General features: G+C 36.7%; 5 protein-coding genes across 13 annotated transcripts; 2 read left to right on the forward strand and 3 right to left on the reverse strand.

The window, feature by feature from the left end:
- Positions 1-2,589: 2,589 nt before the first annotated feature.
- LOC120085539 (cyclin-D3-1-like) lies at positions 2,590-9,906 on the reverse strand. Its single transcript, XM_039041561.1, has 6 exons — positions 9,795-9,906; positions 6,766-7,272; positions 3,549-5,682; positions 3,262-3,463; positions 3,049-3,179; positions 2,590-2,955 (listed from the first exon to the last, which is right to left on the reverse strand). Exons 3-6 carry the CDS (start codon positions 4,068-4,070, stop codon positions 2,767-2,769), a joined length of 1,044 nt encoding a protein of 347 aa, XP_038897489.1. The 5' UTR covers positions 4,071-5,682; positions 6,766-7,272; positions 9,795-9,906; the 3' UTR covers positions 2,590-2,766.
- LOC120085541 (protein DCL homolog, chloroplastic) lies at positions 7,281-12,179 on the reverse strand. Its single transcript, XM_039041565.1, has 3 exons — positions 11,480-12,179; positions 9,795-9,906; positions 7,281-7,815 (listed from the first exon to the last, which is right to left on the reverse strand). Exons 1-3 carry the CDS (start codon positions 11,785-11,787, stop codon positions 7,648-7,650), a joined length of 588 nt encoding a protein of 195 aa, XP_038897493.1. The 5' UTR covers positions 11,788-12,179; the 3' UTR covers positions 7,281-7,647.
- A 249-nt stretch (positions 12,180-12,428) lies between these two features.
- Positions 12,429-14,507, forward strand: LOC120085538 (F-box protein At1g47056-like). Its single transcript, XM_039041560.1, has one exon. The coding sequence runs from the start codon at positions 12,725-12,727 to the stop codon at positions 14,330-14,332; it is 1,608 nt and encodes a 535-aa protein (XP_038897488.1). The 5' UTR covers positions 12,429-12,724; the 3' UTR covers positions 14,333-14,507.
- A 677-nt stretch (positions 14,508-15,184) lies between these two features.
- On the reverse strand, positions 15,185-18,820 carry LOC120085540 (leucine-rich repeat extensin-like protein 5). 3 transcript variants are annotated; one of them, XM_039041563.1, is made up of 7 exons: positions 18,513-18,802; positions 18,287-18,388; positions 18,055-18,181; positions 17,891-17,962; positions 17,735-17,786; positions 17,315-17,648; positions 15,185-17,242 (listed from the first exon to the last, which is right to left on the reverse strand). In XM_039041563.1, exons 1-7 carry the CDS (start codon positions 18,565-18,567, stop codon positions 17,202-17,204), a joined length of 783 nt encoding a protein of 260 aa, XP_038897491.1. In that variant the 5' UTR covers positions 18,568-18,802; the 3' UTR covers positions 15,185-17,201. The 3 variants fall into 3 exon arrangements, with proteins under 3 accessions (XP_038897491.1, XP_038897492.1, XP_038897490.1); XM_039041564.1 differs by lacking the exon at positions 18,055-18,181 and having other exon boundaries at positions 17,735-17,778; positions 18,513-18,820; XM_039041562.1 differs by having other exon boundaries at positions 18,055-18,388; positions 18,513-18,817.
- A 931-nt stretch (positions 18,821-19,751) lies between these two features.
- On the forward strand, positions 19,752-25,010 carry LOC120086448 (protein RICE SALT SENSITIVE 3-like). Of its 7 annotated transcripts, none has more exons than XM_039043106.1 (11): positions 19,752-19,908; positions 19,997-20,552; positions 20,621-20,948; positions 21,573-21,804; positions 22,471-22,757; positions 22,856-22,909; positions 22,986-23,117; positions 23,200-23,308; positions 23,417-23,458; positions 23,546-23,602; positions 23,673-25,010. In XM_039043106.1, the coding sequence occupies exons 5-11, from the start codon at positions 22,609-22,611 to the stop codon at positions 24,258-24,260; spliced, it is 1,131 nt and encodes a 376-aa protein (XP_038899034.1). In that variant the 5' UTR covers positions 19,752-19,908; positions 19,997-20,552; positions 20,621-20,948; positions 21,573-21,804; positions 22,471-22,608; the 3' UTR covers positions 24,261-25,010. The 7 variants fall into 7 exon arrangements, with proteins under 7 accessions (XP_038899034.1, XP_038899036.1, XP_038899035.1 ...); XM_039043108.1 differs by having other exon boundaries at positions 20,676-20,948; XM_039043107.1 differs by having other exon boundaries at positions 19,997-20,167; positions 20,269-20,948.
- The last annotated feature ends 206 nt before the right edge of the window (positions 25,011-25,216 follow it).

Raw genomic sequence — 25,216 nt, forward strand, 5'->3', positions numbered from 1 at the left:
AGATGGGCCAGCTGTATCAGACGACTATTTTTCCTGGTACAATTATCACGAGGCGATTTATCTCACCAGATGGCGCTTACTATTACTGCATGGTAAGAGATTTAAAATTAGACATTTTTCATATATATAAAATGAATATTTTTTACTATATTTTTTTTATTCTACAGAATAATTTTATCGGCGATGTTCAACAATATTCAGTGTAGAACAACCTACCAGAATTGGGTTCAATGTGTCAGCAAATATTGATCAACGTAGAAAGTATTATTCAACAAATAAGGCAACTTAATGTTGCTGACACCGATCGAAGACGTATTCATCATAGACGACAGCGACAACGGGGTGAACCTAATTTAGAAGGACACGAAGACAACCCCATGAGGAGTAAGGGCCAGGAGGGTCGTTTTTAAATCCCACATTGTATCATTTTCAAATTGCAAATCTCAAAAGAACTAATTGTAAATATTCTTCAATATCATGGTATTTTTTTTTTTTTTTTAATATGAGTGCAAGATGTTTTCATTGTAGATTAAATATATAATTAAATTTAATAATGAAAGAATTAAGTTTAATATTTAAGTTTAACAATTAAAAAATAATTATAAGCAACAATGAAGGAATTAAGTTTTAACAATTAACTTTAAAAAAAAGGAAAAAAAAAATTTATAAGTGAATCGTGTACCGGGTACACGAGTTCGCTCGACTAGTCAACCAATCAGCTGACGTGGTCAGCTGACTAGATTAAATGGTACTTGTGTACCCGGTACATAAATACTTCCCCCAACCCTATTTTTATCCTTATTTATTAAAAAAAGTATTATTTTAAAAAAAATCAAATTTTTATTAGACAACTATTTACACAAAAATATGTTTAAAACTTGCGAGCGGCCAGACATTCACATAGGAACTTGCATTAACAAGAATGGAACGAGGAGAGAATTTAGATTCTCAAGTTTAAAACATTTCTTTATATTATTAATTTATCTTTGACTAATATCAAGAATAGAAATAGATGAATAATCTGCTAAAAAACGAAATCAAATATTTATAGAGGTCAATCTTATAAATCAAATATTATTCACATGGACTTTGAAAACTAATTACTGTCGCAACGAGGATTAAAAAGAGGAGAGAAGAAAATTTTGGAAAAAGGAAATTTAATAATGTTCTTTTCGCAGAGAAAAAAAAAAAAAAAGAACAGAAATCCATTTGATGGTCAATTTTGAATAAGACGTGTGGAATTAATTTCAAAACAAAATTTGGGCAATAAATGGTCGCGAAAATTGTTCTCGTATCCTTCTTCTAGTTGTGGGGGCATGAAATTAATTTTTCAAAATATAATAATTCAACTTAAAATAAATTCCAAACATATACATTGCCATTGAAGTGAGAAATATAATATTGCATTTATTTATAGAAAAATAAATAACATCTCACTAACCATAAAAACCTCTCTAATCAACACCACTAACCCACGTCCATCCTAAATGCAAAATAACTATTATCCTAAATAAGTGGCAACTAATTCTAATTACTTGCTAATAATAGATTTCCACTCACTTTTAACACAATTCAAGGTTATAAATAAATAAATAATTTAGACTTAATTTAATAATCTTTCATTTTTAGTTTTTTATTTTTAAAAATTAAATTTATAGTCACTACCTATTTCTTTATTTGTGATGTATTTTTTAACCATAATTCAAAAAACCAAGCCAAAATATATTTTAAAAAAAAGTAAGTTTTTAAGATTTTTTTTTAAAAAAATTTGACTAAGAATTTAATTATTGTACTTAGGTTGATCTAAATTATGGTAAGAAATGAAGAGAATTTAATTTTAAAAAATTAAAAAAAAAAAACCGAAAGGATTTCTTTTTATTTTTCAGAAAGCAATTTTCTTTTTTTTTTTTTTTGTCCTCATCTTACTGATTTTTATCCATGTCAAACATAAAATAAATATTAAGGAAAAGAGTAAACATAGCGGAAGCATTGCTTTATCACGCTTTCTGTTGCTAGCAGCATATATTCATTTTGTTTGGGATTTTACTTTTATTTTATTAACTTTTACTTTTGTTTTAAGCTTTTGTGTATATATACACACACATATATATACACAAACATTTTAAACTATATATTTCAAAATTTGTTTGATTTTCTTCTAAATACTATTAATTGTCCAATTTTAATCTATATATTTTCAATAAGTTTTAATTTTAGTCTTTCCAAATTAATTTTTATTGAGATTTATTAAATAATAATCATGCAAATAAATTGTTTTAAAAAATTATAGAAAAAATTTTAAGATATAACAACTTTTTGTTTTTAAATCAATAATGATTTATTGGACAAACTTTAAAATATGATTAATAATTTTTTAAATTAAGTTTATTTATTTATTTTTAATATATATATATACTTTGCTGTTCTTCCCTCACATACAAACCAAAACAACGTTTCAATTTATATGTCCCCCAAATACGCACCCCACTCTTCCCTCTATCAAATTTTATCAATTAATGAATTCGAAATTTCAGGTTTCAAATATATTAGGTTTTCTTGGATATATCAGGAAAGAAAATGTACAATTAATGCGACAATTTGACTTGATGATATAAGAAATTATATATTAATTATTGAAAGTACACCCTTGGTGTACCATAGAAAAAAAAAGGTACAAAGTAGCTATAACTCTAATTAAATGAACCCAAGCATCTCATCTAATTCTACCGAAAATTCTGCGGCTGCCCTCAAATTTAATATGACCCTTTACGGAGGCAGTTCAATTTTTCTCTTCTTAGTTGCTGTCTCCGGCGAGGACACGACAATGTCGACATTCATGTTCCGACCATTTGAGCAGATGTCGACTAAACCAAATCTTTGTTTATTCTTCCATTTGTTACTGTGTCCTCTCGATGAAGCCTCTAAGATGAATCGTGAGCATTCCTCCATTTTATCCTACTCGAACAAAACAGAGCAACCCAAAAAACATTGTAAGTTTTTGGTTAATTCCTTTCCCAAAGCCAATTTCAAAGGGGAAAAAGAAGAAACCTTGTCGATTTGAAGAAAACCCAGAAGCTGATCGTGGTATTTTGCGGCGACATGGGGTTCTATGTCGTTGATAACTTGAAAAATAATGGCGGTTGCTATTACTGATGGAAGAAAACATACGAATCTACAATCTGGGAATTAAGAAATAATTAAGAAAAACAGAAATCAAATTTGGTATTATTAATTATTATATCAATGTTCATGGGGGCTCACCTATAATGACAGAGAGAAGTAATCTCTCACATCTACAGAGGAATTCAGAACAGAGCTGGTCCTTCAACCCGAGGCGTCTTACAATATAGTCCAAAAAAGAAAGTGGGTTCACCGGATTCATTCTCCAAAGAAGCGTAGAGAGAACAAGAATCTCCATTCTTGTAATGGTCTTGGCTTCGAAAAAGTATTCATTTTCTTCCACCTAGCAAAAAAATAACAAAACAACCCAATTAATAATTGTAAATTTCGAGATTAAATTGAAAGGAGAGATGGGGTTTAAAGTTTACCTGGAAGTCTAAAAGGAGGGGGACTTGGGTTTCCTCCACTTTAGCAGCGAGAGATAAAGAAGCAATGGCGGTGAGATGGGTCATCCATGGCTTGTCAATCTGAAAATGGGGGCTGGAGAGAAACCTATCGACGTAATCAACGGCCAAAACAGCGGTGAGGGCAGTGAAATTGTAATGAGAATTGACCTTGAGAATCCAATCAACCGCCTTGGAACGAGCTGAAGCTAGAGAGGGATTGTGTGGGAGAGTGTTGTGAAGCGTATTTCTGTTCTCCTTTGAGAAGAGAGACACCAATTCCTCGTCTTCCCAGAGAAAATCTCTGTCCGACAAGAAAACAGAGTTTGGGGAATTGATGTTAACATCAATCGAGAAAGCTTCGACCTTTGGTTGGGAATGGCCATCTTCAATCTCATTTTCAAAGCAGTAGAGGGAATCAAGAAGTGAAGAGTTTTGGTGACTTGAAATTGAGTGTGCAATTGATAATGGGTAACAATGTCGTTTCGCCATTCTGTAGTTTCTCATTTCATTTGTTAGTTGTTTTTCCAGGACCGTCGTAGAAGGTGGGGAATTTGGAGGAAAGAGATGGTGGTTGAGGCTTTATTTGCGAGGTTTGGGGGATGATATGCTTCTGTATTGGGAGCCTCTCCTGCTTATAATCAGCAGACATAAATCATGGGCCATGCAATATAATCAATCAACACGTGACACTCGTACAATACCCTCGTGGGCCATATAGACAGCCAAGCCGGTCCATAAACTAAACTCCTGCGTGTTGAGAGATTTTTCGAGGGCAGTTGTTTCAAATTTATTAGTAGATATGTAGACTTTTGAATCATATTCGAGTGAATTGAATGTGCCATGTACGAATTATTTCTTACTAATTAATGTTTATAAGTGGAAAAAAGCTTTCATTAAGCACCCAATGGTCCCAAATTGCTGAAACTTGCTAAAAGCCTAAATGGCTTAGACTTCTTTGCACACTTTTTTTTTTCTTTGCTTAAGTTGAAGCATATCTAAAGAGAAAAAGGAGTTAAAATCACGGGTCCTTCGTTTTTTTCTCCTCTGTTTTGTGCTTGAGAGTACAAAAATAGTTAGTATTTTGAATGGACCGCTTTTAAAACCCGACAGCTTCCCTTGGCAGAATTTATAGCATACATCTTGGGCTCTCCCCACCATACCACAACCAGTAATTTTCATAGCCACAACTAATTTTGTATTAGTCAAACTTGATTCTGAAAGCTAATAAGCTTCGTTTACTTTTTGCACTGGAACATTTTTGGGAATTGGGATTAGCTAAATTTTGTGGTATTAAATAGGGGCAATGTCAGCGGAGGGCCATTTCCTTTTTTGCTCAAAATGCTGTAACTGTGTAAAGCATTAGAGAGAGAGAGAGAGAAAAAAAAAAAGAGATAAAGGTTAGTGAGCGGACAAAAAGGGAAGTGTGAGCAGGTAGGACAGGACAGCATCAATGAAGGTGAAGGAGTTGAAGAGGCAGTCCCACCAAAAACGATTACAAGAAGTCAGAAACGAAATTTCGAAACCCCAACAGCGAATTTTGCCATTGTTTTCTGTAAAGACAACCCTTCAAAACCCTCTGCCTTAGCTACACTATACTACTTTTATTGCCTTTTGCTTCCCACCATTCTTTTTCAACTTCACTCTTCACAACCCCCACCCAACAAAAAGTGGTAAAAGAGATGGGGAGAGACAAATTCAGTTTTCATCAATGTGGTTAAAGCTAAGGATTAGGTATTTTCAAAAGGTCTTGTATTTGTAATTTTAGATTTGTGATGAAACTGAACTGCCTATCTGATTGGACCTGTCTAAATAATTGGAGACATTAATGAAGACACGGGTGTTCATTATAATTCACGAGCCTTCTCTAATGCTAAGTTGTTCTCAAATCATGCAACCACGATAACTGATGATGGTGCAAGTCTGGAAGATCCCACATGGGATATTTCTTCTAGTTTGGCTTTTGTGTCGGGTCGGATCGGCTACGATTATGCCCGTAATCATCATGTTTTCGCTTACCTAATATGATTGGGGATTACCTAACACAGGACAATTTTGAGATTTTTCCAACAGTGCGAGCAGCGGATGGATGGCTGTCCTGCCCCTGCCATTTGTGATTCTGATGACACCAATGTTGAACTTTTCAGTTAGATGTTTCCCATTAACGACTTCGTAAGGATTTAAATAACAACTATGATAACAACTATTTTATGTATGTACAAACTAATAGACTCAAATCAACCGCCTAAGAATGTACGACCACATGTCAACTTCTAGAAATAGAAATTAAGATTTAGATTTGTATGATCTATGATTTCTAAGTTTGTCCTAGTTATCAATAAAGTCAACCTAAATTATAAAGGACTTGAAAATGAATTCCAATCATGACGATAATCTAGCTACAATGTAATAACTTACAAATTTTGTGTAACGGTGGATACAATAGGATTGAATGAGTCTTTTAAGATGTGCACAAACTACAACGATATGATATTGTCTATTTTAGGTGTAAGTTTACATGACTATACTTTTGAATTCTATCTCGGGAGTTTAGTTTCAATTACTAGCAAAGGCACCAATTCAAGTAGAGTTCTATAAGCAAGACAACTATTACCATCTCAAAGACTATTAGTTCAATCCTCCATTTCCTAATAATTGAAATCATAAGAAATAAAAAATAAAAACCTAATAATAGCCTAGTTTATTTATGTACCTCAGAGTTCTCGAGATTATCCTCCCAAACCCAATGTATTATTTAAAATTGATGTGTTTGATCCATAGATTTGTTATTTGTTAATATTAGTACATGGTACGGGTCAATACAAATGCTCTACTAGTGTAATAACAAACTCATATTCACTTTTCAACCCAGACTATCAAGCTAGCAGAAGGAAAATTGTGTTTTTGAAAATGGGTTGTTCTCAGATCGAAGTAATCCTTCACTACATTGTGGTCTTTCCAGAATGATACAGTTTTGATATTTGCTATCAATCTCGTAAAGAGCATGTTAATGCACAAAAGCTTGTGTCAATTTCTAAAAAGCCTACATAATGTAACCCAAGATATAGGTTGAGCTTTCAGTGGCAAAAGCAAGAGAATAAAGAAAAAGGTTTTTAGATGAAATGGCGGTGCATGGTTTTGACTGTAGGATTGGGGGAAAAAAAAAACAAAACAAAAAACAGAGAAACAGAAAAGAATTTACCCATATTCTAAAACAAGCACATGCAGGAGAGATAGAGAGATACCCAGACCACTGCTTTACCACCGTTTTGACAAACGAAAGCCTTGAAAGGGCTCAGTGATTCATTAGGCCGCTCGTCTTTTGACTTGATCCCTTCCAATAATAAGCTTGACTGTGACAGGGACCCAACTTTGCTTTCCTCAATTCCAAATCCAACCACTAACATAACATGTCACCATTTACACTAAATCATACTCTTCAAATCCCCCTTTTCCTTTGAACCTTCTTCATTGGCTAACCCCATGAGGCCGCTTTATGCCTTCATTTTCCCACCGCTACCATCATCCGCCATATGCTTACAGATGTATCTTTTTTACCCATCACAGTTCCTGTCATTACAGCTGCAATCATCAACCTCTTCAATCTGTGCTCATGCGCCTAGATTTTATTATTTCTCCTCTTGGATGGTTGGTTCATCATGAACCTTAAAACATGCGCAAGATCTGGATCTAGCACATGGTAAGAAGTCTACAGAATAGAATAAAAAAAAAAATCAATTTAAACTTTTCAAATATTATCAATCTTCTTGTCCTACATTCTCCATCTGAACGGTTACAGTAAAATGCCCTGGGGACCTGATTATCCATTAACCTTAACCACAAACATAATAGAGGTGCAAGTCAATAAAGTGAAGGTTGGCCTCAATGATTAGCAGCTCTTCTCATTTTCAAAAATTGTGCAGTGCATTCAGGACATGATATCTACTGCATTGACAATCTGTTACATTTTGCCTTTACGTAGGTTACCCACCCATGAAGAATTCATTTAGTCATTCATACATCTCTCTTGATCGAAACAAATTCATTTAAACCACAGCTCAGCATCAATGATAGCACAAATTCATCAACTACCACGTTTGAAATGCTCTCGAATAAACCTCTCTGCATATGATGGGTATTTAGTTCGGATATATGCCCGAACACACTTTTGATATGAGAAGTCAATCCACCCACCATCGGTCCTTATAACAAAGAGGCATCTTGAGTGCCGAAAATGGGGGTGCCGGTCGACCTTCAATAGCAGAAAATAGCTTAAATGATATTTAAAATAAAATACTATGATTTTAAACTGGGCGAACATCAAATAACTCTAATAAACAATATACGAGTAAACTTTGTGGATGTCAAAAGTGTGATAGGAACCCCTTTCTATTCACTAAATTCACAAAGAAACCAAACAAGCAACTTATTATGTATCTCCTAATGACTAGTTCGAGAGGGACATGCTCTCCACATCCTTTCAAGAAACCACACGAAATACAAAATGATACCCAGTATTTTAGAAAACACAGCGCATAAACAATGCATAAAAAGGCAACATAACTGACTTAAAAGAAATTATAACTCCATAATTAAAAATAGATAAACAAAAAATTAACCAAAACTGATACTTCTAAATGTCAGAAGCAACCATATTTCCAGTTTTACCTTCCTTGAATAAGGGTTCTGGATAGTAGTGTGCACATCTTAAAATGAGAAGTGGGTAGGAGAAGGAAAAAAGAACACGATAATTTTGTTTGGCTAGACAATGAAGGTTAAGTGTTATGAAAAACAGATCATTTCTATTTTATTTATTTATTTTTTTTACAATGGGGTGGGGGATCAAATATCAGACATCAATGTTGGCAATAAAATTATATGTTAATTGAGCTATTTTCACGTTGAAAACAAAAAATTAGAACAATATTTTTCACCTTTTTTTTTCATTTTTTTAAGAGTATAGACAGACATACAAATATCCTGAATCCAAAGGAGAGAAGATAACCAATAAAAAGAGCGAAGTAGGAGAAGAAGTGCGAAAGCAAGGCCATGAGACTTAAGAATAACTTCATATTACTCAAGTGCTGTCCTCAGGCAGCAACCTATTTCAAATGTGGTCCAAGATTACAAAAGCAGTCACATTGTCCAGTAAGCTACTTTTGCAACACCATAAGTTCTATTTCTTTTCTATCCCCGAGTGTCCAGACCAACTTATGCACACCTCGACTAATCTCACAGGACAATCCACCTGTCCTTGCAACATTTGGGTGTTAAGAAAACTCGTAGATATTAAATCCTAGGTAGATTATTCTCATTTTATATCTGTGTTATATCTCTTCTGTGCAAATAGATGTGGAAGATCAGCATACCTACATAGATCTTCAATTGACAAGCAAACACCACAAGAAATGCATCAAAAGTATCGATCAGAGATGCTTCAATATCATTATGGTATGAGCTGTATTAATATGAAATTGTTTGATGACTTCAAGCACACTTCAAATGTGCTCTTTATTGGAAAGGGGTTGGATGCAAATTCGAGGCAATTACTAGATCACATGGGCAACAATTTGGGGGTAAATTAGTCATTAGCTCAGAAATTTGTGACACTGGTTATTAAGGAAGTTGGAGGGTAGGGGAAGGTGAGTCTTTTTGTGAAACCGGAAGCTTCAGCCAATCATTACAATTTATTTATTTATCATTTCACATGGTTTCTTTTGCACTTATTATACAATTCCAACCTTGTATCTTTATACTACTTTTAGCTAATGACTGGTACTAGGTAGGACAGACTTCAAATTATTCAATTTTTCTTTTTAATCCACACTAGAATAGCTAACCAAGACTAGTTTGGAATATCAGATATTATTGGTTTTCACGTCAAATTTAAATTGGCTAGGAATTGAGGGAGTCAGGGGAGGGATCTCAAATTTCTATCCCCCCCACAACTTTGTAATTCTTTCATCTCAAGGCTAGCCTGGTTCCTATTATCCCTTTTTCTAAGAGCTAGAGTTGTATATTTCATTTCATAAGATGAACTGCAGGGTGAATTTGTTAGAGTTGTATATACATAAGAGGTTATCCATTATATTTTGAGCTTTTGGAAATATCCATAAACCAGATGTCATTTGTTTCTTTATCTGCTTTACTTCTATATGGCCTAACAAAATAAAGCATGCAAACTGCATATTTGAAAGTTGAAACATAGTTCTAGTCTAGATAAAAGCATACCATAATGGATTCAATTCCACATCCAATTTTATCTTCAAAATGTGGATGATGAGCTAGAAGCCTGACCACAATTTTCTCATCCTCAGATGTCAACCGGCCCCCATCCACATACCTAGCATAAAAAATAGAGGTCCGTAAGAGAAGAGGGCAAAATACCATAAGAGCAAAGTGTGATCGTTAAACAAAAACATGAGCTATATAATGGAAAAGTGCCTAATGAGACCATCTCATGAACAAGCCAACCTGGCAACCTACCCTACACATTAAGGAAAGCATTGCTTTTACCAGTTAAAAGCTACACGGTCATCCACTTGTTCTCACTGGACATAACTTTTGATCTCAATAGTCATAATATTATGTATTGGATACTATTCAAAATGGAGAAGAACAAAGCGAGCATACAGGTTACAATCATGACACCAGTAAGCAACCAGATGGAAGAAAACCTAGCAAATATTGTGTTGAGAAATATTGATACAATTGTCAACAGAAATCTCAGGCAATGCGTGAGGCTTGAATCTCTCCCAAAATGAAACTACCAAACACACAATACCTTTTTCCTCTACATCTCCTACTATCAATCTTAACGAAATTTCCCAAGGGCTCCACTGTCCAAATGTAGAAAAATATTCCCTCCCCCTGGCCGAACAACTGACAACTCCTTGCATAAAACTGAAAGATGACCGCATTAATTAATTAAGTCCTCACTTCATGTCCAAGAGAGATCATATACTGTTTGCATTCCACAATTATACATATGCCAGTAATGAAGATCTGGTCTAGCATTATGATCAATACCTTAATAAGGTCACAACCACATTCTTTATATTGCAACGCATAATGGTCCTCCGGTGGCATAAAATAAACTCCAAGGCACATTCCTTGTTCTTGGCAGAGGCCGTAGATAGTTACTTAGATCCCAAATCCACAAAAAAAGATTAGAAAGGGCACATACAACATACTGACGCTAAACATAATTCCGATCACTTTCTTTCTAGTATAACGTTTTTGAAAACTTACCTGTAGTTGCTATTGTTTTAGGAAAGATTCAACACCTAGGGTCTCGAATGTAAAAATAAAATGCATTTTGCTATTTATCAAGTGATACAATTAAAATGTTCTAGCAAGGAGTTGACGCACATTTCAAATGATTTATCATATAGCCATGAAAACACAAACCATATACCATTTCAAATGGATTCAAATTAGAAGTAAAGAAAACCTTATATTTGGTGATCATTTACCAAGAAGTTATAATTGTCCGGTTCATATTTACTTTTCACGTTACTTTCCCATTCCCTTCTACCCGCTAACAAACTTCTAAAGAAAGATGCAGGCACACTTCCGCTTTACAATCTTTCAGTATCTTGAGTTTGAGTCAAGAGGTATACCGGATGTTTCTTGGATGAAAATTTTGATTTTTTAAAAAATGGAATCTTTTACTACGTTCTGACTCGAAACATGTTCTATATGTTTGTCTGTGAATTTTAACCTAAGTATTTTCTCCAATCTACGATATGATATAAACGTTGAACAGGGAGGTTCCTTTTCTAGCAATCCATAAAGAAAAACATAAATTTCCTTCATTGTTTTCTCGCACAGCTTCTCAGCAACTAACGCAAGCACGTAATTCCTATAATACAGAGTATACACTTAAGGGGTGAAATTTTGAGAGCAGGACAAACCTATTGGAGTGGAGTATCTCTTTAATGAGGGATATGACAGGCTCGATGTCGCCGAGAATTTCCTCCTCCTGGTCCTTCCACTTTCGATAATCAGGCTCGTCCCATCTTTGGTACTTTGGCGGCTCACTGGCACTCAACACTGAGGTAGTATTATCAGCAGATGTTAAGTTGCTGTCCGGTGGAGTAGACGCCGCCGTCGAAGTGCAGCAAAACCCGCGAGTCACTTGCACGACTCCAGTACATAGTCCGCGGTGCTTAAGCCCTAAACGCAGGAGAGGATTTCCCCTAAGTAGCAAAGAAGCAGCCATGAGGATCAAATGTTCATGTAGAGAGCAGCTCAGTGCTCGGCATAAGGCTGCCTTCGTCGCTAGGGATGAAGACTTCCGATCCGAATGGGTTATTGGGCCGTATGGGTCTACAACAACAATTCCTCATGATTTTGAATTGGCCCAACATTGAAGGCCCATTACCATATTCCGAACGAATAGACGGCTGGAAATTAATATTTACAAACTTATCTAGCAAATGAAAATATTTATCTGAATGTATACTATTAACAAGTTTCGATGGATGGTATTGATGATGGAGGTGAAATTGATTTGGAAAGTTGTTTACTTTAATACTCAAATCTTTATCTTTTTCACTTTGATCTTTTTCTTTTCAAAACACGGATTTGTTAACTAGACTTAGCTTCATGCATCGTATTTTTGAAAAAAAGAAAAGATAATGATTTACATTAGGATTGTTTGAATAAAATTATAGAAATGGAAAGAAAGAAAAAAGAAAGAAAAAGAAAAAGAAAAAGGAGGGTACACTCATTCATTCGTTTTTTTTTTAAAAAAAAAATAATTTGAGAGAGAGAAGGCCATGTGGAGGGAATTCAAAGATTGGTTTATGGTTAAATAGTGAGTAGGAGAGAGAGAAGGGATCTGAGTCCACGAAGACCACGTGAGGTCGCCCGCTCCTCATTTTCTCTCACAGTGGAGGTGATTCTATTCAAAAAAAAAAAAGAAAAAAAAAAGGTTGTAAAAGAAACAAAATAAAAGAAACTTTTCCAAAAGCCAATTGGAATTTGTTTTCAAGTCCGTCATCTTGTTCCGCTCTCCCTCTCTGCAGAACGGAAATCAACGGAACCACAACGTCCGAGACCCACAACTTAACCCCATCTCCGCCCTCCGCTCTGCGTATGATCCCTAATATTCCAAGCCCTCAAACCGAGATTGTTCCTTCTTCAACTCGCCCTGAATGGGCCAATCAGCTTCGTCGGCTGCGATTCTTAGCCGCCGCGATAGCAATCACAGCCATCGATCTAAGATCAAATCCACATCCCTCATCTCCCCGATGCACCTGGACGAGACCGATGACTTTCAGGAAATAATTCATGGAGCCTCCGACTTTATTTCCGATCTTCCGGACGAGTGCTTGGCTTGTATTTTCCAATCCCTCAGTTCCGTCGACCGGAAGGGCTGTTCTCTCGTTTGTCGTCGCTGGCTCAAAGTGGAGGGACAGAGCCGTCACCGTCTCTCTCTTAAAGCTGAAGCGGATCTTTCCTCCATGATACCTTCCCTTTTTACTCGATTCGATGCCGTCACCAAACTTGCTTTGAAATGTGACCGTAGATCTACGAGCATCGGAGACGACGCACTTATCCTCATCTCCCTTCGATGCCGTAATTTGACTCGTCTCAAGCTACGTGCGTGCCGTGAATTGACCGATGTTGGCATGGCTGCTTTTGCCAAAAACTGCAAGGGTTTGAAAAAACTCTCTTGTGGATCTTGCACATTTGGAGCCAAAGGCATGAACGCTGTTCTTGATAATTGTTCCGCCCTTGAAGAATTATCCGTTAAGCGACTTCGTGGTATCACTGATTCAACTGCTGAGCCGATTGGGCCTGGCGTTGCTGGCGCATCCCTCAAAACTATTTGCCTAAAAGATCTTTACAATGCACAGTGTTTCGGACCGCTATTAATTGGTGCGAAAAGTTTGAGAACTTTGAAGCTCTTCCGATGCTCAGGAGATTGGGATGCGTTGTTCAGAGTTATAGCAGACAGAGTGACTGGTCTTGTTGAAGTCCATCTCGAAAGGCTTCAGGTAAGTGATGTAGGCCTCTCGGCGATCTCGAATTGCTTGGATCTGGAAATTTTGCACCTCGTTAAGAACCCGGAGTGTACCAACCTGGGCGTTGTGGCGGTAGCCGAACGATGCAAGCTCTTGAGGAAGCTGCACATTGATGGATGGAAAGCAAATAGAATTGGCGACGAGGGTTTAGTGGCGGTTGCCAGAAATTGCTCTAACCTACAAGAACTTGTTCTCATCGGAGTGAATCCCACAAAGGTAAGCCTGGAAATATTGGCCTCGAATTGCCGAAATTTAGAGCGGTTGGCATTGTGCGGAAGCGATACTGTTGGTGATAGCGAAATCTCATGCATTGCCGCAAAATGCATAGCACTGAAAAAGCTCTGCATTAAGAGTTGCCCTGTTTCGGATCAAGGTATGGAAGCGCTTGCTGAAGGGTGCCCAAATTTAGTGAAAGTGAAGGTTAAAAAATGTCGAGGAGTAACTCCAGAGGGTGCAGATTCGTTGAGGTTGAGTCGGGGATCCCTTGCCGTGAATTTAGACAGTGGTGAACCTGAACATCCGGATGCAAGTGCAAGTGATGGCGGGATACAAGATAATGTTGTTGATTTTCATCCGATTCCAAATCAAGTTGTGCCTCCTTCGATTGCATCCAGTAGCGCGGGGCGATCTTCGTCACTAAAGTCAAGGTTAGGCCTTTTGGCGGGGAGGGGTTTAGTTGCTTGTACACTGAGAAGGTGGTCAGGTGGTATTAGCAGCTCTCGAATTAATAATTAGACATCAGGAATGAAGCAAGTTTCAAAACGTAAACGCTTCTGGTCTTGTTCTTCTGCATTGTTTTGTGGTTGTATTGCCTTGATTCTGTGTTTAGTGTATTTAATTTCACGCTGTGTGCTCTGCTTATTGCTCGTCTTGGAATTAAATATTCACGATCCTCACTTTCTTCTCGTAATGCTTGAATCCATTCGACTGATAGATGAGTAGTGCATGACAGAGTAGACTAATTTCACGTCCAATACTTAACAAGTGCTTGAATTAATCTGCAGCAATATTCATTTATTTGATTGACTATTTTCAGTAACATAGCAAATAGCATGGTCATATACACGGTATTCATCTTCTTTCTCACCGCACTACCTTGAGTATGTCCAGTTACTCTCATGTTGTGAAGCCATTGATGTGCTTGTTTCAGTATACTAGATATGACAACCATTTTCCTATGAGTGGTATGATCACTCCTCTGGATGTTTCTGTTGATATTGGGAAGAACCACCACCTTTATCATCCTCTACGAACAGATCAATTGGCTCGCTCATGAACTGATCCAGAAGAGGGTTGTTTAGTTGTCAGACTAATATGAATAGAGGGTTAATCTCTTGTATTAAATACTTTTGAATTATATTATACTCCCTCCATTATAGTTCTCTTCTGGCCCTTCTGGGAGAACTCTTTCCATTATTGTTTAGGCTACACTACACCACGAAGGCTGGCAACGGGTTATATGTCTGTTTATATGTCATAGAGAAACAAAAGAACGTTGCCTTTTTACATATTCAAATGTTTTATCCATTTATTGATGTACATATGATTCACTTATCGTTAACCCTCGTGTAAATTACCACTGAAGCATTTTTTTTTTTTTTTTTTTTTTACTTGACTTGATGTAAAGGAGACAAAGGTAGCTTACAACTTGCTTTGCTTTGTCTTATGTTCCATAGAGATTTGTTATAGTTTTCAGTGGAAATTTGATAGGGAGGCTACAGCCTTTGTTCACCGGAAGATCAAGGGTTCCTCAATTCTGCTGGTGAAGGTATTGTAGAACGTTGACTGTTGAAGCATGTATTTACTTTATCTGGATGCATTTGATGAAGTTGTACCAAAAGGAAAATTACCTTCTGAGCTGAACGGATCTGTACAATTGAAATTTGCACCGAAATACTTGGTGGGAAGTCTCTCCATATCCTCCTACTTTTGTTGATGTTGCCCCTAGTTGTTAATTGCATTGATGATACACAATATCTTATATCTGTTCGCTTTAGCATCAATATCGCATTGTAATTACCCTTCTCCCGCATTTATGGGAGTTTTATATTTTTTTTAATGCATTTGACCGGTACAGAATTGCAGTATGCTGACCTATAAGTTCTTTTCCTCTGTGGTCAAACATTGCAGCTCCGATTGCTTGTTTACAAAACAATTTGATGTAAGTTGCCACATAAATATAAGAGAGACGGGGTGAGGCCGTCAAGCTCATTAATATTTGCTTGAATTAAAACCGGTGCCTGTCCCCCCCACAAGGAGCAAAATTTATATGAGGTGGTTGGATTGGATCTCATAGGTGCAGTAATTCTTGGGGAGATCTAAAGTCTGATTATTGTATGAATCTTTTTCACAGTAAAAGGTCGTCTTAGTTTCAACACTTATGTTCCTGGTTTTATGAAATCATGATTCAGTTCAAAGGAGGAGCATCTTAATGTAAACTGTTGAATTCACTTTTTGTACTGTGAGGTCTGTTTATTTACCAGTTTACATTATCCATGTGGCAATTAACACTACAATGTCTATACAACAACTAACATTTGTGCCAGCTGCATGGAAAAGTATCCTGTGCGAGGGAGAAAGTGTAGACATGACTCAACAGGAAGCAAGTGAAGACCACATATTTGGTTCCACCAGAAATTAAATTCATGTAAGTAAAAACTGAGAAATGTTTGTTAAAAGATGCCAGCATGTCATATGCATACAACTTGAAAATGCCGAATTATAGGTCACCATGATATAGGATTGAAGGTCGTGCATAATGGAGTGCGAGTGCTTTTAGTAATCAGGATTATTTTTGGACTAAAAGGTCCTCTTTTGTTCCAAATTGAGCATCTTTTCAGTTTTCGATTTCAAGCATTTATCTTACTAGAAACTATTTTGGTTGTTAGCTGTCTGGCATATCGATGAAGATATAATAGGGTAGGAATGTAGAATGGACTAGTGAGTATCAACCATCGTCGTTTGTTTGGGGACAGTAATAAAGTTCCTTCAACACACAGGTCCATTGGGTAGCTATGATTGTCTAAGCAGTTGCTAAGGCCCAATACTAGGCCCATTAATCAGACTCTTGGCTCGATTTGTTTTGTTTCGGCTGGAATATGTTCATCTTCTACTATTTGCAGTAAATCTTTGGTTGGAGAAGGCAAATAAATGAGGGCAAAGAAGATAAGTGGAAGATGAAAAAGGAAACATGAAAGTGTTTCTTTGCTTTTAATTTGCTTTTAAGTTTCAACTAATCCTCCTCTGTATGAATCAATTTAATAAGACCTGGGGACAATGGGACAGCTTGAAAACTAATTAATTACTTGGTAACGACCATCAAACTTATTAATTAATGCCAATCGTCAAAGACATTCTTCTCTAAATTATAAATATATCAACTAAAAACCATCACTTTCAAGTTTTACATCACTCGGTACTCCATCTCATTTAAATTTCATATGAAAAATTGTAGTAACGCATACACAACCCTTGATTGCACTCACATAACCACTAATTAAAAATGACGAAAAGGAGATCTAATCACATTAAAGAATAATTTATCAATCGATAACATAGTAGAAATTTTCTCAAACTTAATCTACACAACATGGGAGGTGAGTCGTCAACGTGGTGGAGGCGGGTAAATGCCAGAGGGGCCTGAGCCTGAAACTCATGGAAGTTTGATCAGCCATTTAAGCTGTGGTTTGAATAATTAATGAAGAAACGAAAATGTACCTGGTGGAGGTGGAGGATGAATTGGGTACTGTGATAAAGGGTAGCCTGCAGGGGGAGCCGATGGTGGAGAACCATACGGCCGGAATTGGGACCAGAGAGCGGCGGGTCTTGTGCTATTTGGCTGCGTTGGGCTCGACGGCGGAAGGGCACCATACGGCAGGAGTTGGGACCAAAGAGTGGTGGGTCCTGTGCCATTTGGCTGTATTGGCCTCGGCGGCGGAGCGGCATCATACGGTAGGAGTTGGTACAAAATTGGGCGTTGGGTTGCAACTGCTTCTAGAGGAGCCGTAGAATCCAACCTTGGCGCTGGGTAATACGAGTCTTGCCGCTCCAACTACGCCAAATCAAAGTCAAAGAAGAAATAACTACTATTGTACTTATAATTGGTCAATAGATAGTTGTATAAGAAATGGAGATTACTCTACAACTGGAAGTGGGAAATTGCAATGTGAGCCGTATATAGCCTGCAGGCCTGCCATGAAGGCAAACTTAACTTACGGATTGACAATTCAATATATGTTGTTTAAATGAATAAGATAGGAAAGAAGAGGAGTGTAATTTATTGTTGATTTGTACCTGCCATCTGTCTTCTGGAGAGTCCAGGTAGACTCAACATAACCATCGGAAGGTAGTTGTTGGAGCTGAACTCTAAAGAAACGAACCAGAAAATGAAAGTTTTTTTTATTGTTATATATACAGAACGATACCGCATGTCAGTATAATTAAGGTCGAGTTTTTACCTTAGAGAGCCAATAACTTCATCGTTTCTTGGGGGTTTATTGGCTAATACCCAAATGTTCAATTCTATAACTCTTTCAGTGAATTCGAAAACGAATTTCTCCTCAAACACTGGGTGTGTGCCTCTACCTAATGAACCATTCGATTCAGCGTGATTTCCTTTGAATTCCAATTCCAAAGTCCCAACCCAAACGCTTGAAAGTTGTAAAAACAAAATTAAAAGCATATACGTACCAAAGCATGGTCGGGTCCTCCTTGTGGAATCACCATATTCAAGAACGCACGAGTATTCGGTCGCAAATGGTTCTGTGTCTTCCAAGTTGTAGCATCGATCAACTGTAGAACCAATGAGAAAAGGGAAAAAGAGAATCGAATCAAGGGAAGGACAATGAAGATTAGAAAGGCTTTATAAGTGATAATAATTTGTCCCTCCATTAGGATCTAGACTAAAGTAACGTGCCTGTGACCTCAAGCAGTTGTCTAGTTTGCCGTTGCGTTCCTCCCCAGAATGCCATTAACTTCTGCCAAATTCTTAAAATATATTTGCAGTTTGGTTTTCTGGGTAAACGTAGTTACAGAAAATGAAGACAACTCTGGGATTTGTCAAATTTTTTTCACTCTGTTTCGATTGCTTGTGTTCGTCAAAGACGCGTTTAAGAGGAAATGTGAAAGAAGGTGGGAGTGGAAGGAAATTCGAGAATTTTTCTTTGCCATATTTCAAGCTAATTAAATAATCTAAGTTTGTGAAGTCAACTTGTAAGAAGGATTCTCTAGGATATGTTTAATTCATTTTGTAGATTGTTTAATATAGGAGGAAAGTGTCAGCGCTGAAATTTGTCTAAACTCCAAAATTCCACTCTCATTTGGCTGGCAATTCCTAATCAGGATCTCACCTATCATTATTCATTTTTTTCTAGTCAGAATTTTAAAGCATATTCGAACATTATTTATGAAACTTTTAGCCGAGTAGAAAATAAACACGGATCTAAAACCAATTTTAAAATTCAATTTTTTATTAAAATTTTTCAAATATTTTTGTATGATGTGATTCATTTAAGTAAGGTTGAATTACAAATTTAGTCTCCAAACTTTTACATTGATATAGAAGTAGGTCTTTAGTAAGTCTTGAAGTTCGTTTTTTCGAACTTCCAATTTATATATATTGGTATGTAATATGTCTAATAAATAACAAAACTTTCAATTTCGTAGATAAAAAATTTGACCTATTTGATGGTTTTTTCTAAAACAGAAATATTAGATCTGTCCTCTACAGAGTTGAAAATGGATGGTATGTTTAATAATTATTTGGTTTTATTGGTAAAAAAAATGGAATGTTTCACTATTGAAGGGTTAGGAAATTCGTGACCGATGTGGAAATTCCAGACATATCAAAACCCATCCTAAGAAAAGAGTATTTGTTCAGACCCTCATACGTGGCTTAAACCTGCACGTTGTGGGGTGTTCAAAAATTATTTTCCACTTTTGGTCGGAATCCTAATTCAAACCTTTATGCTCAAGTTGGCACGTTGATGTGAGCTTAATGAAGAGATGTTCAATTCCGGTTCCATTCTATTGGGTCAAAGAATGGGCTTGGGCCCAGGCTTCAAAATACCATCATCTTCCCTTCCTTTTGAGGTACATTACGGATCCAAGTCTTGGGTTAACATTACATATAGACCTATTTTATTTTATTTTATTTTATTGATTGTTTTCTTTACAATGGTGGGAGATTCAACTCTAACATTGTCAATTGAGATATGCCTATTTTGACTAACTAAATTGATTTTGAATTTTTTTTTTAATACGGTGGGAGATTTGAACTATGGAGAGCCTCAATCATTGAAGTTCTATTCAAGGTATATTTTTATCTCTATTTTAGAAAAATATATATATTAATAACATGGTTGACATTTTATAAGTTGCTACATTTTTTACCTTAAACAGAATTTTCCTAACTTTGGAACCAAAAGAATAGAGACGGTAAAGTTTTGAGGCAAAAGATAGAAGAGATGGATCAGAATAATCTTATTGAGTGGCCTATTGTATTCGTTGCTAAAGCTTCTACTCCCACTCACAATCTGTCTTGTAATGTGATTGCTTTGCTAAACCACTTTTGTGAGTGGAATTATTACTTGTTATTTGTTACTCTTATTCTAGTAACTGAGACAAAGAACCAGAAACCCAAAAGCATTAACCAAGGTTTGGCTTTGGCTTAGGCCTCGTTCCTGGGCCTAATCGACATGCACGGAAGGTGTTTGTTATAATGCCAAACCCAAAGAGGTGGCAACTGGAGAATGGTGGTAGAGGGCCAACCCACGGGTCTAGATTAATATCATTGGAGAAGTATAGACCGCCTTCTTTCCCCAAATTACTGTAGCTGTCGACGTATATTTACCTGCTTCAGTAATGGGAGGCATCTTCCCAACAATGTGTTTCTTTGGTCACAACCAGTAGCCCCATCTAATGGCCTATTATCCCCGCTTTCAATGTGATAATAAAGGTGCAATAAGACATTATCCTTTATTACATAGGGTACTGTTAGCTTGACATTTATGTGGCTGCTTTCAGGTTCAAACATTGCAACTGTGATACATCTCACGGATGGCAATTGAATTTATTGCAGCTCTCCATATTGGTTGGGTGAGATCGTCTTTGGTCACTCCTAGTGAATGGACAAAAGATTTTTCCTTTTTCACCTCCCATTTGGCTGGGCCATGTTCTTTACACTGTTGTAGCATCTTTGAAACCCATTAGATTGAAGATTAGTTATAGATTACTACTTATTTCAGCAATCTTCGTTTGTACAGTACAGGATAGGGTGTCTGCAAAAAGGTGGAGGGGACATACTGTGAAAGTGCATGGTGCTCCTTTCCCTTCATAAATTCGTGGTGGACCAGTACTTTCTCATTTCTTTATGTCTTTCTTTGTTCTTTACTGTGCTAGATTTGTAGAGTCTCAGCATGCTTAATTGGCTGTCTGATAATCAGCTATCACTAACTTTTGAAGTTTGAAGAAGACATATTATCAGTTTCAACAACATTTAATTGGGCACTTGATTAATTACTTGATGCCAAACAATTGGGACGGATGCAGTATAATTATTGGTTATAGTCAAGTCCTTTTGAGTTTAATTAGCCTTAAACATAGAACATTTGCTTGAAAAGTTGTCATTTTCTCATTCATCTATTTATGTACTGTGCAAGAAGGGTACTTGGCTAGACACTCGTAGCGTTAGTAAACGCAGCCAACTTAGAAAAGAACAATAATTGTTGAAGGGCTAAGGTTGCCGATGGATATATATTATGCCAGCTAAGCGATGTTGACAAGAGAAGAAGATTTACCTCTCGGAAGGAATCCTTCTATAATAATTTTCTAACCCCCATTTTTTAGGAACCGGTTTCTGTGATTTTATGATATTTCTTTATGTCTCCTTCGAGATCTACCGAGTTTTTGTGAAAATTTATTAAATATTTAAGAAGTTAGTTGGCCATGAACGATTCAACTTGAACCCTTCTTGCAGAATATTTAGCAGGCGGGTTTTCAGCAAAGCAATTGATACCATGGATTGCTTCTGTCAAAGTAAATGAAGCATGGAACTTGAGAGAGTGTGAGAAGACCAGAGCTGTCTTGTGTCTTGTATGGTGGGCCAACATAAGGACGGAGTTTGGTGCAATTTGAATCCAAGGGAGCTTTCGAACTTTTTGCGGACCACATCACCTACAATAGACAAATTGTTATGCAGGCATTTGCCGGTAATGAGTGTTAAATGATTTATTTTTTTGGGAAACAGAACCTTGGAATATATATGTATTCCTTAACACTTGCATGTTTGGCTATCCTGCCCGTAAATTATATCAGGAAGTTGCATTGGAAAGATCCTCCAACTTTTATTGATGTGCAAAATATGTATTAGGGAAAATTTGAAATTGTGATTCTATAATGAATTCTATTAAATTTTAATGAGATTTTTGAGTATACATCACTGTCGATCCAAATCAATAGTTGTAGTAAATCAATAGTTGTAGTAAGTAACTAGACTTTTTAGGCCTCATTTAGTAACAGTTTCGTTTTTTGTTTTTTGTTTTTGAAAATTAAGCTTATTTCCTCCTCATTTTTTATGATACTTTACATCTTTCTTAAGTACAATAATTGAATTTTTAGTTAAATTCCAAAAACAAAAACAAAATTTTAAAAGCTACTTTTTTAGTTTTCAAAATATAGTTTGGTTTTTTAAACCATTGGTAAAAAGTAGATAATAAAAAAGAAATTTGTAGATGAGTAGTATCTATAGACTTAATTTTAAAAAACAAAAAATCAAAAATTAAATAGTTGTCAAATGAGATCTTAAATTTTAAATTTTTAAATTTTTTGTGGTGGCAAAATCACTACCACAGCATAAATAATATTGTATAGTATAGCCAGGACTGGGAGGAGGTTGAAGCGTGTTTCCCACTCTAAATGCCAGCGAGTAGGTGTAGTAAGTACCATGATTGCTCTTTCCCATTTAATTTGAAGAGAAAGACGAGTACAGAGCCAATCGGTTTTCTTTCAGTAAAATGGAAAGTGGCCTTCCCATGCTTAACTGTCTGTTGCAACACACTTTAAGGAGTCTGTGTTTGTCTTCAGACTCTTGTAGCTCTACCTCTTCTAAGTGGGTTTATGCCATTTTCTGGAGGATCCTTCCTAGAAACTTTCCTCCTCCCAAGTAAGCAAACTAAGAATTCAAGTGCCCAAGGAAGTGATGGATGAGTTGTGTTCTATTTCATGAGATATTTTTCCCCTATATACTTTGGTTTGTTGCAGGTGGGAGTTTGGCGGGAGTGCTCTTGATCGCTCCAAAGGAAACAAGAGGAACTGGTATGTATGGGCAAAGCTGATAATTTTGTTGGATATCTTGGCTGCTTGGGGAGTTTATGAGTTGGTTTTATTTCAGGATTCTTGTTTGGGAAGATGGATTTTGTGATTTCCACGAATGTGAAAGAGCAGCAAGTGGGTGTATTACAGGGAGGTTTGGAGTTGATCTCTTCTTCAAAATGTCTCATGAGGTTTACAGTTATGGAGAAGGGTGAGAGAATTCATACATTCATTTAGATTATTTGGAAAGTTCTACAGTCTTGTTTTATCAATCTATATGCCCCTGGTTGCAGGTTAGTGGGAAAGGTTGGAGCAGATAATAGTCATAAATGGGTTTTCAGAGATAACACAACTGAAAGTGATCCGAACCTCATCTCCTCGTGGAACTCATCCATTGAGCCTGTAAGAGATTTTTTTTTCTCTCCTTTTTTTTTTCTTTTTCCATTTTGAGGGAAAAGAATGTCAGTTCAATTCTAGCTTCCTCGACCTTTCCACTTTATTCATGTACAGCAACCTCGGGCGTGGGAATCTCAATTTAAATCAGGCATTCAGGTTACTATTCTACAAACTTAGCTTGCTACAAGCAAAACACTGCAGTATAAATTATCACTTCCAGCTTATCAGAACCTCTTGTTGTAGACAATTGCAGTCATTGCTGTACGAGAAGGCGTAGTTCAACTGGGCTCTTTTGATAAGGTTTGCTTTATTTTTCCTTCTCTTAGGTAATTTCTTGCCAAGCTACACAGATTGATGGCTTTTTTTGCAGGTCCCGGAAGATCTCAATTTAGTCATTAATGTACAGAGGAAATTCAGCTACCTGCATAGCATGCCGGGTATCTTTGCGGTTCAAAGGCCCTACCTCCCTAGCCAACATCCATACGTTTTAAAGCCAGATGTCCAGATGATCGAAAACCAATCTACTGGGTTGAAGAGATTGTTCAGCTCTATGCTTGATGAATCTCCTATCAAATCCATCAAATTAGGCTGGAACAACCCACAACATTCCTTGGCCACTGGATCGCCAGTGTGGCCAATCCCACCTCTTCTTCCTTCCACTTCATGCGGCCTTGGAACTTTTAAAGCGAAGTTTCCATCTAATAGCACCCCATCTTGTGACATCGATGATCGTCCTGACCCAGTCCAACTCATGTCCATTAACCACCCACACCCGAGTACAATAAAAGCTTCTAACTCAGACGTAATAATAGAAACCTCCAACAAGTTAGATGCAGCTCAAGAAACAGAAAAGAAACGAAATTTCTTAAACCCAAGTCGGCAGTATGAAGATGGGGTGGTGACAGAGTTGGTATTCAGACTTGGAGAGACAACCCAGAATGGTCAAAATCTGAATTAATTAGGAAAAGTACCCTTGCAATGGCATTAATTGTCACAAAAAGGATGAGTTTGGTACTTGCATGGATTTGGATGGTTGGTTAGCAATTAGCATGCACCCAAATTGTATAATCACCGTTTTTTTAGTATCTGTTAATAAAAATATCTAGCTCCTAAAGTAGTTTAATTATCAAACAAAGATGGCTTTATCTTTCATTTGTGTCTCTCTTAAGTTATTAGAGGAGCAAGCTGAATGGTGGGAAATGCCTCTCACCTCTCAGGCGTAGTAATTGAATCTGAAAGCACAATTGAATTGGATTATGGCATTGGTTCCTTTGCTGCATTATCTGCAGTATTAAAAGGAGTTCGATTAGAAGATCAAAGTGAATATATGTGACAGTGATGATAAAGGGATGCATCCACTCATTAAGGGCAGAGTGGGGCTCCACTCCGGTGGTCTATCCCAATCCTTCCTGCAGGTAGTAGTAGTGCACCACAGGCAATGGTCCCCGGAAACAAATTGGAAGAGAGAAACATGACAAGAGAGTGTTAGAATTTGGATCAAGTTGTCTTTGACATATGAATACCATCACCCGACACAATGGATGGTCCTAGCTTTAAGTTTTCTTTTTTCTTTTTTCCTTTTTCCTTTTCATCTTCATGGGGCTATGATATGAATACGAGTTGCTTGTGGGGCTGCTTCCTATTTAATTGAAAGCTGTTGATGACTCCTATTGTCTTTGCTAAGATCTTTGGAAAATGATTTTCTTTCTCTCGGGTCTTGTGGGAATTATTTAGATGCTACTTTTGTTGCCTAGATATTTCAATGTTGGAATGATGCTATGACGTGGGTAGAGAGAGTTATTTAACACTATTTTTTGTCTCCTCTTTTTTTCTATTTTAAATTTGTTTTTTTGTTTTAAGTTTTTCTGAAGGAAGACTCTTGATTGTCTAATTTGTAATTGGATTGTGGTCATT

Source organism: Benincasa hispida, chromosome 9, assembly GCF_009727055.1.
Source record: "Benincasa hispida cultivar B227 chromosome 9, ASM972705v1, whole genome shotgun sequence".
Classification (NCBI taxonomy): Eukaryota; Viridiplantae; Streptophyta; class Magnoliopsida; order Cucurbitales; family Cucurbitaceae; genus Benincasa; species Benincasa hispida.

What these genes read in the sequence shown, in the direction of transcription:
- LOC120085541 (XM_039041565.1), bottom strand. Translation starts at nt 11,787, where the DNA reads ATGGCTGCTTCTTTGCTACTTAGGGGAAATCCTCTCCTGCGTTTAGGG. An exon ending in GAGATACTCCACTCCAATAG is followed by an intron (nt 9,907 to 11,479) that starts GTTTGTCCTGCT and finishes TTTTTATGCTAG; the next exon opens with GTATGTGGATGGGGGCCGGT. An exon ending in GTGGAATTGAATCCATTATG is followed by an intron (nt 7,816 to 9,794) that starts GTATGCTTTTAT and finishes CTGCTATTGAAG; the next exon opens with GTCGACCGGCACCCCCATTT.
- LOC120085540 (XM_039041562.1), bottom strand. Translation starts at nt 18,567, where the DNA reads ATGGCATTCTGGGGAGGAACGCAACGGCAAACTAGACAACTGCTTGAG. An exon ending in ACAACTGCTTGAGGTCACAG is followed by an intron (nt 18,389 to 18,512) that starts GCACGTTACTTT and finishes TTGGTTCTACAG; the next exon opens with TTGATCGATGCTACAACTTG. An exon ending in GAAGTTATTGGCTCTCTAAG is followed by an intron (nt 17,963 to 18,054) that starts GTAAAAACTCGA and finishes TCGTTTCTTTAG; the next exon opens with AGTTCAGCTCCAACAACTAC.
- LOC120085539 (XM_039041561.1), bottom strand. Translation starts at nt 4,070, where the DNA reads ATGAGAAACTACAGAATGGCGAAACGACATTGTTACCCATTATCAATT. An exon ending in ACTTCTCTCTGTCATTATAG is followed by an intron (nt 3,180 to 3,261) that starts GTGAGCCCCCAT and finishes CTTAATTCCCAG; the next exon opens with ATTGTAGATTCGTATGTTTT. An exon ending in GTTTTCTTCAAATCGACAAG is followed by an intron (nt 2,956 to 3,048) that starts GTTTCTTCTTTT and finishes TTGTTCGAGTAG; the next exon opens with GATAAAATGGAGGAATGCTC.
- LOC120085538 (XM_039041560.1), top strand. Translation starts at nt 12,725, where the DNA reads ATGGGCCAATCAGCTTCGTCGGCTGCGATTCTTAGCCGCCGCGATAGC.
- LOC120086448 (XM_039043105.1), top strand. Translation starts at nt 22,609, where the DNA reads ATGGAAAGTGGCCTTCCCATGCTTAACTGTCTGTTGCAACACACTTTA. An exon ending in AGAAACTTTCCTCCTCCCAA is followed by an intron (nt 22,758 to 22,855) that starts GTAAGCAAACTA and finishes GGTTTGTTGCAG; the next exon opens with GTGGGAGTTTGGCGGGAGTG. An exon ending in AAAGGAAACAAGAGGAACTG is followed by an intron (nt 22,910 to 22,985) that starts GTATGTATGGGC and finishes GTTTTATTTCAG; the next exon opens with GATTCTTGTTTGGGAAGATG.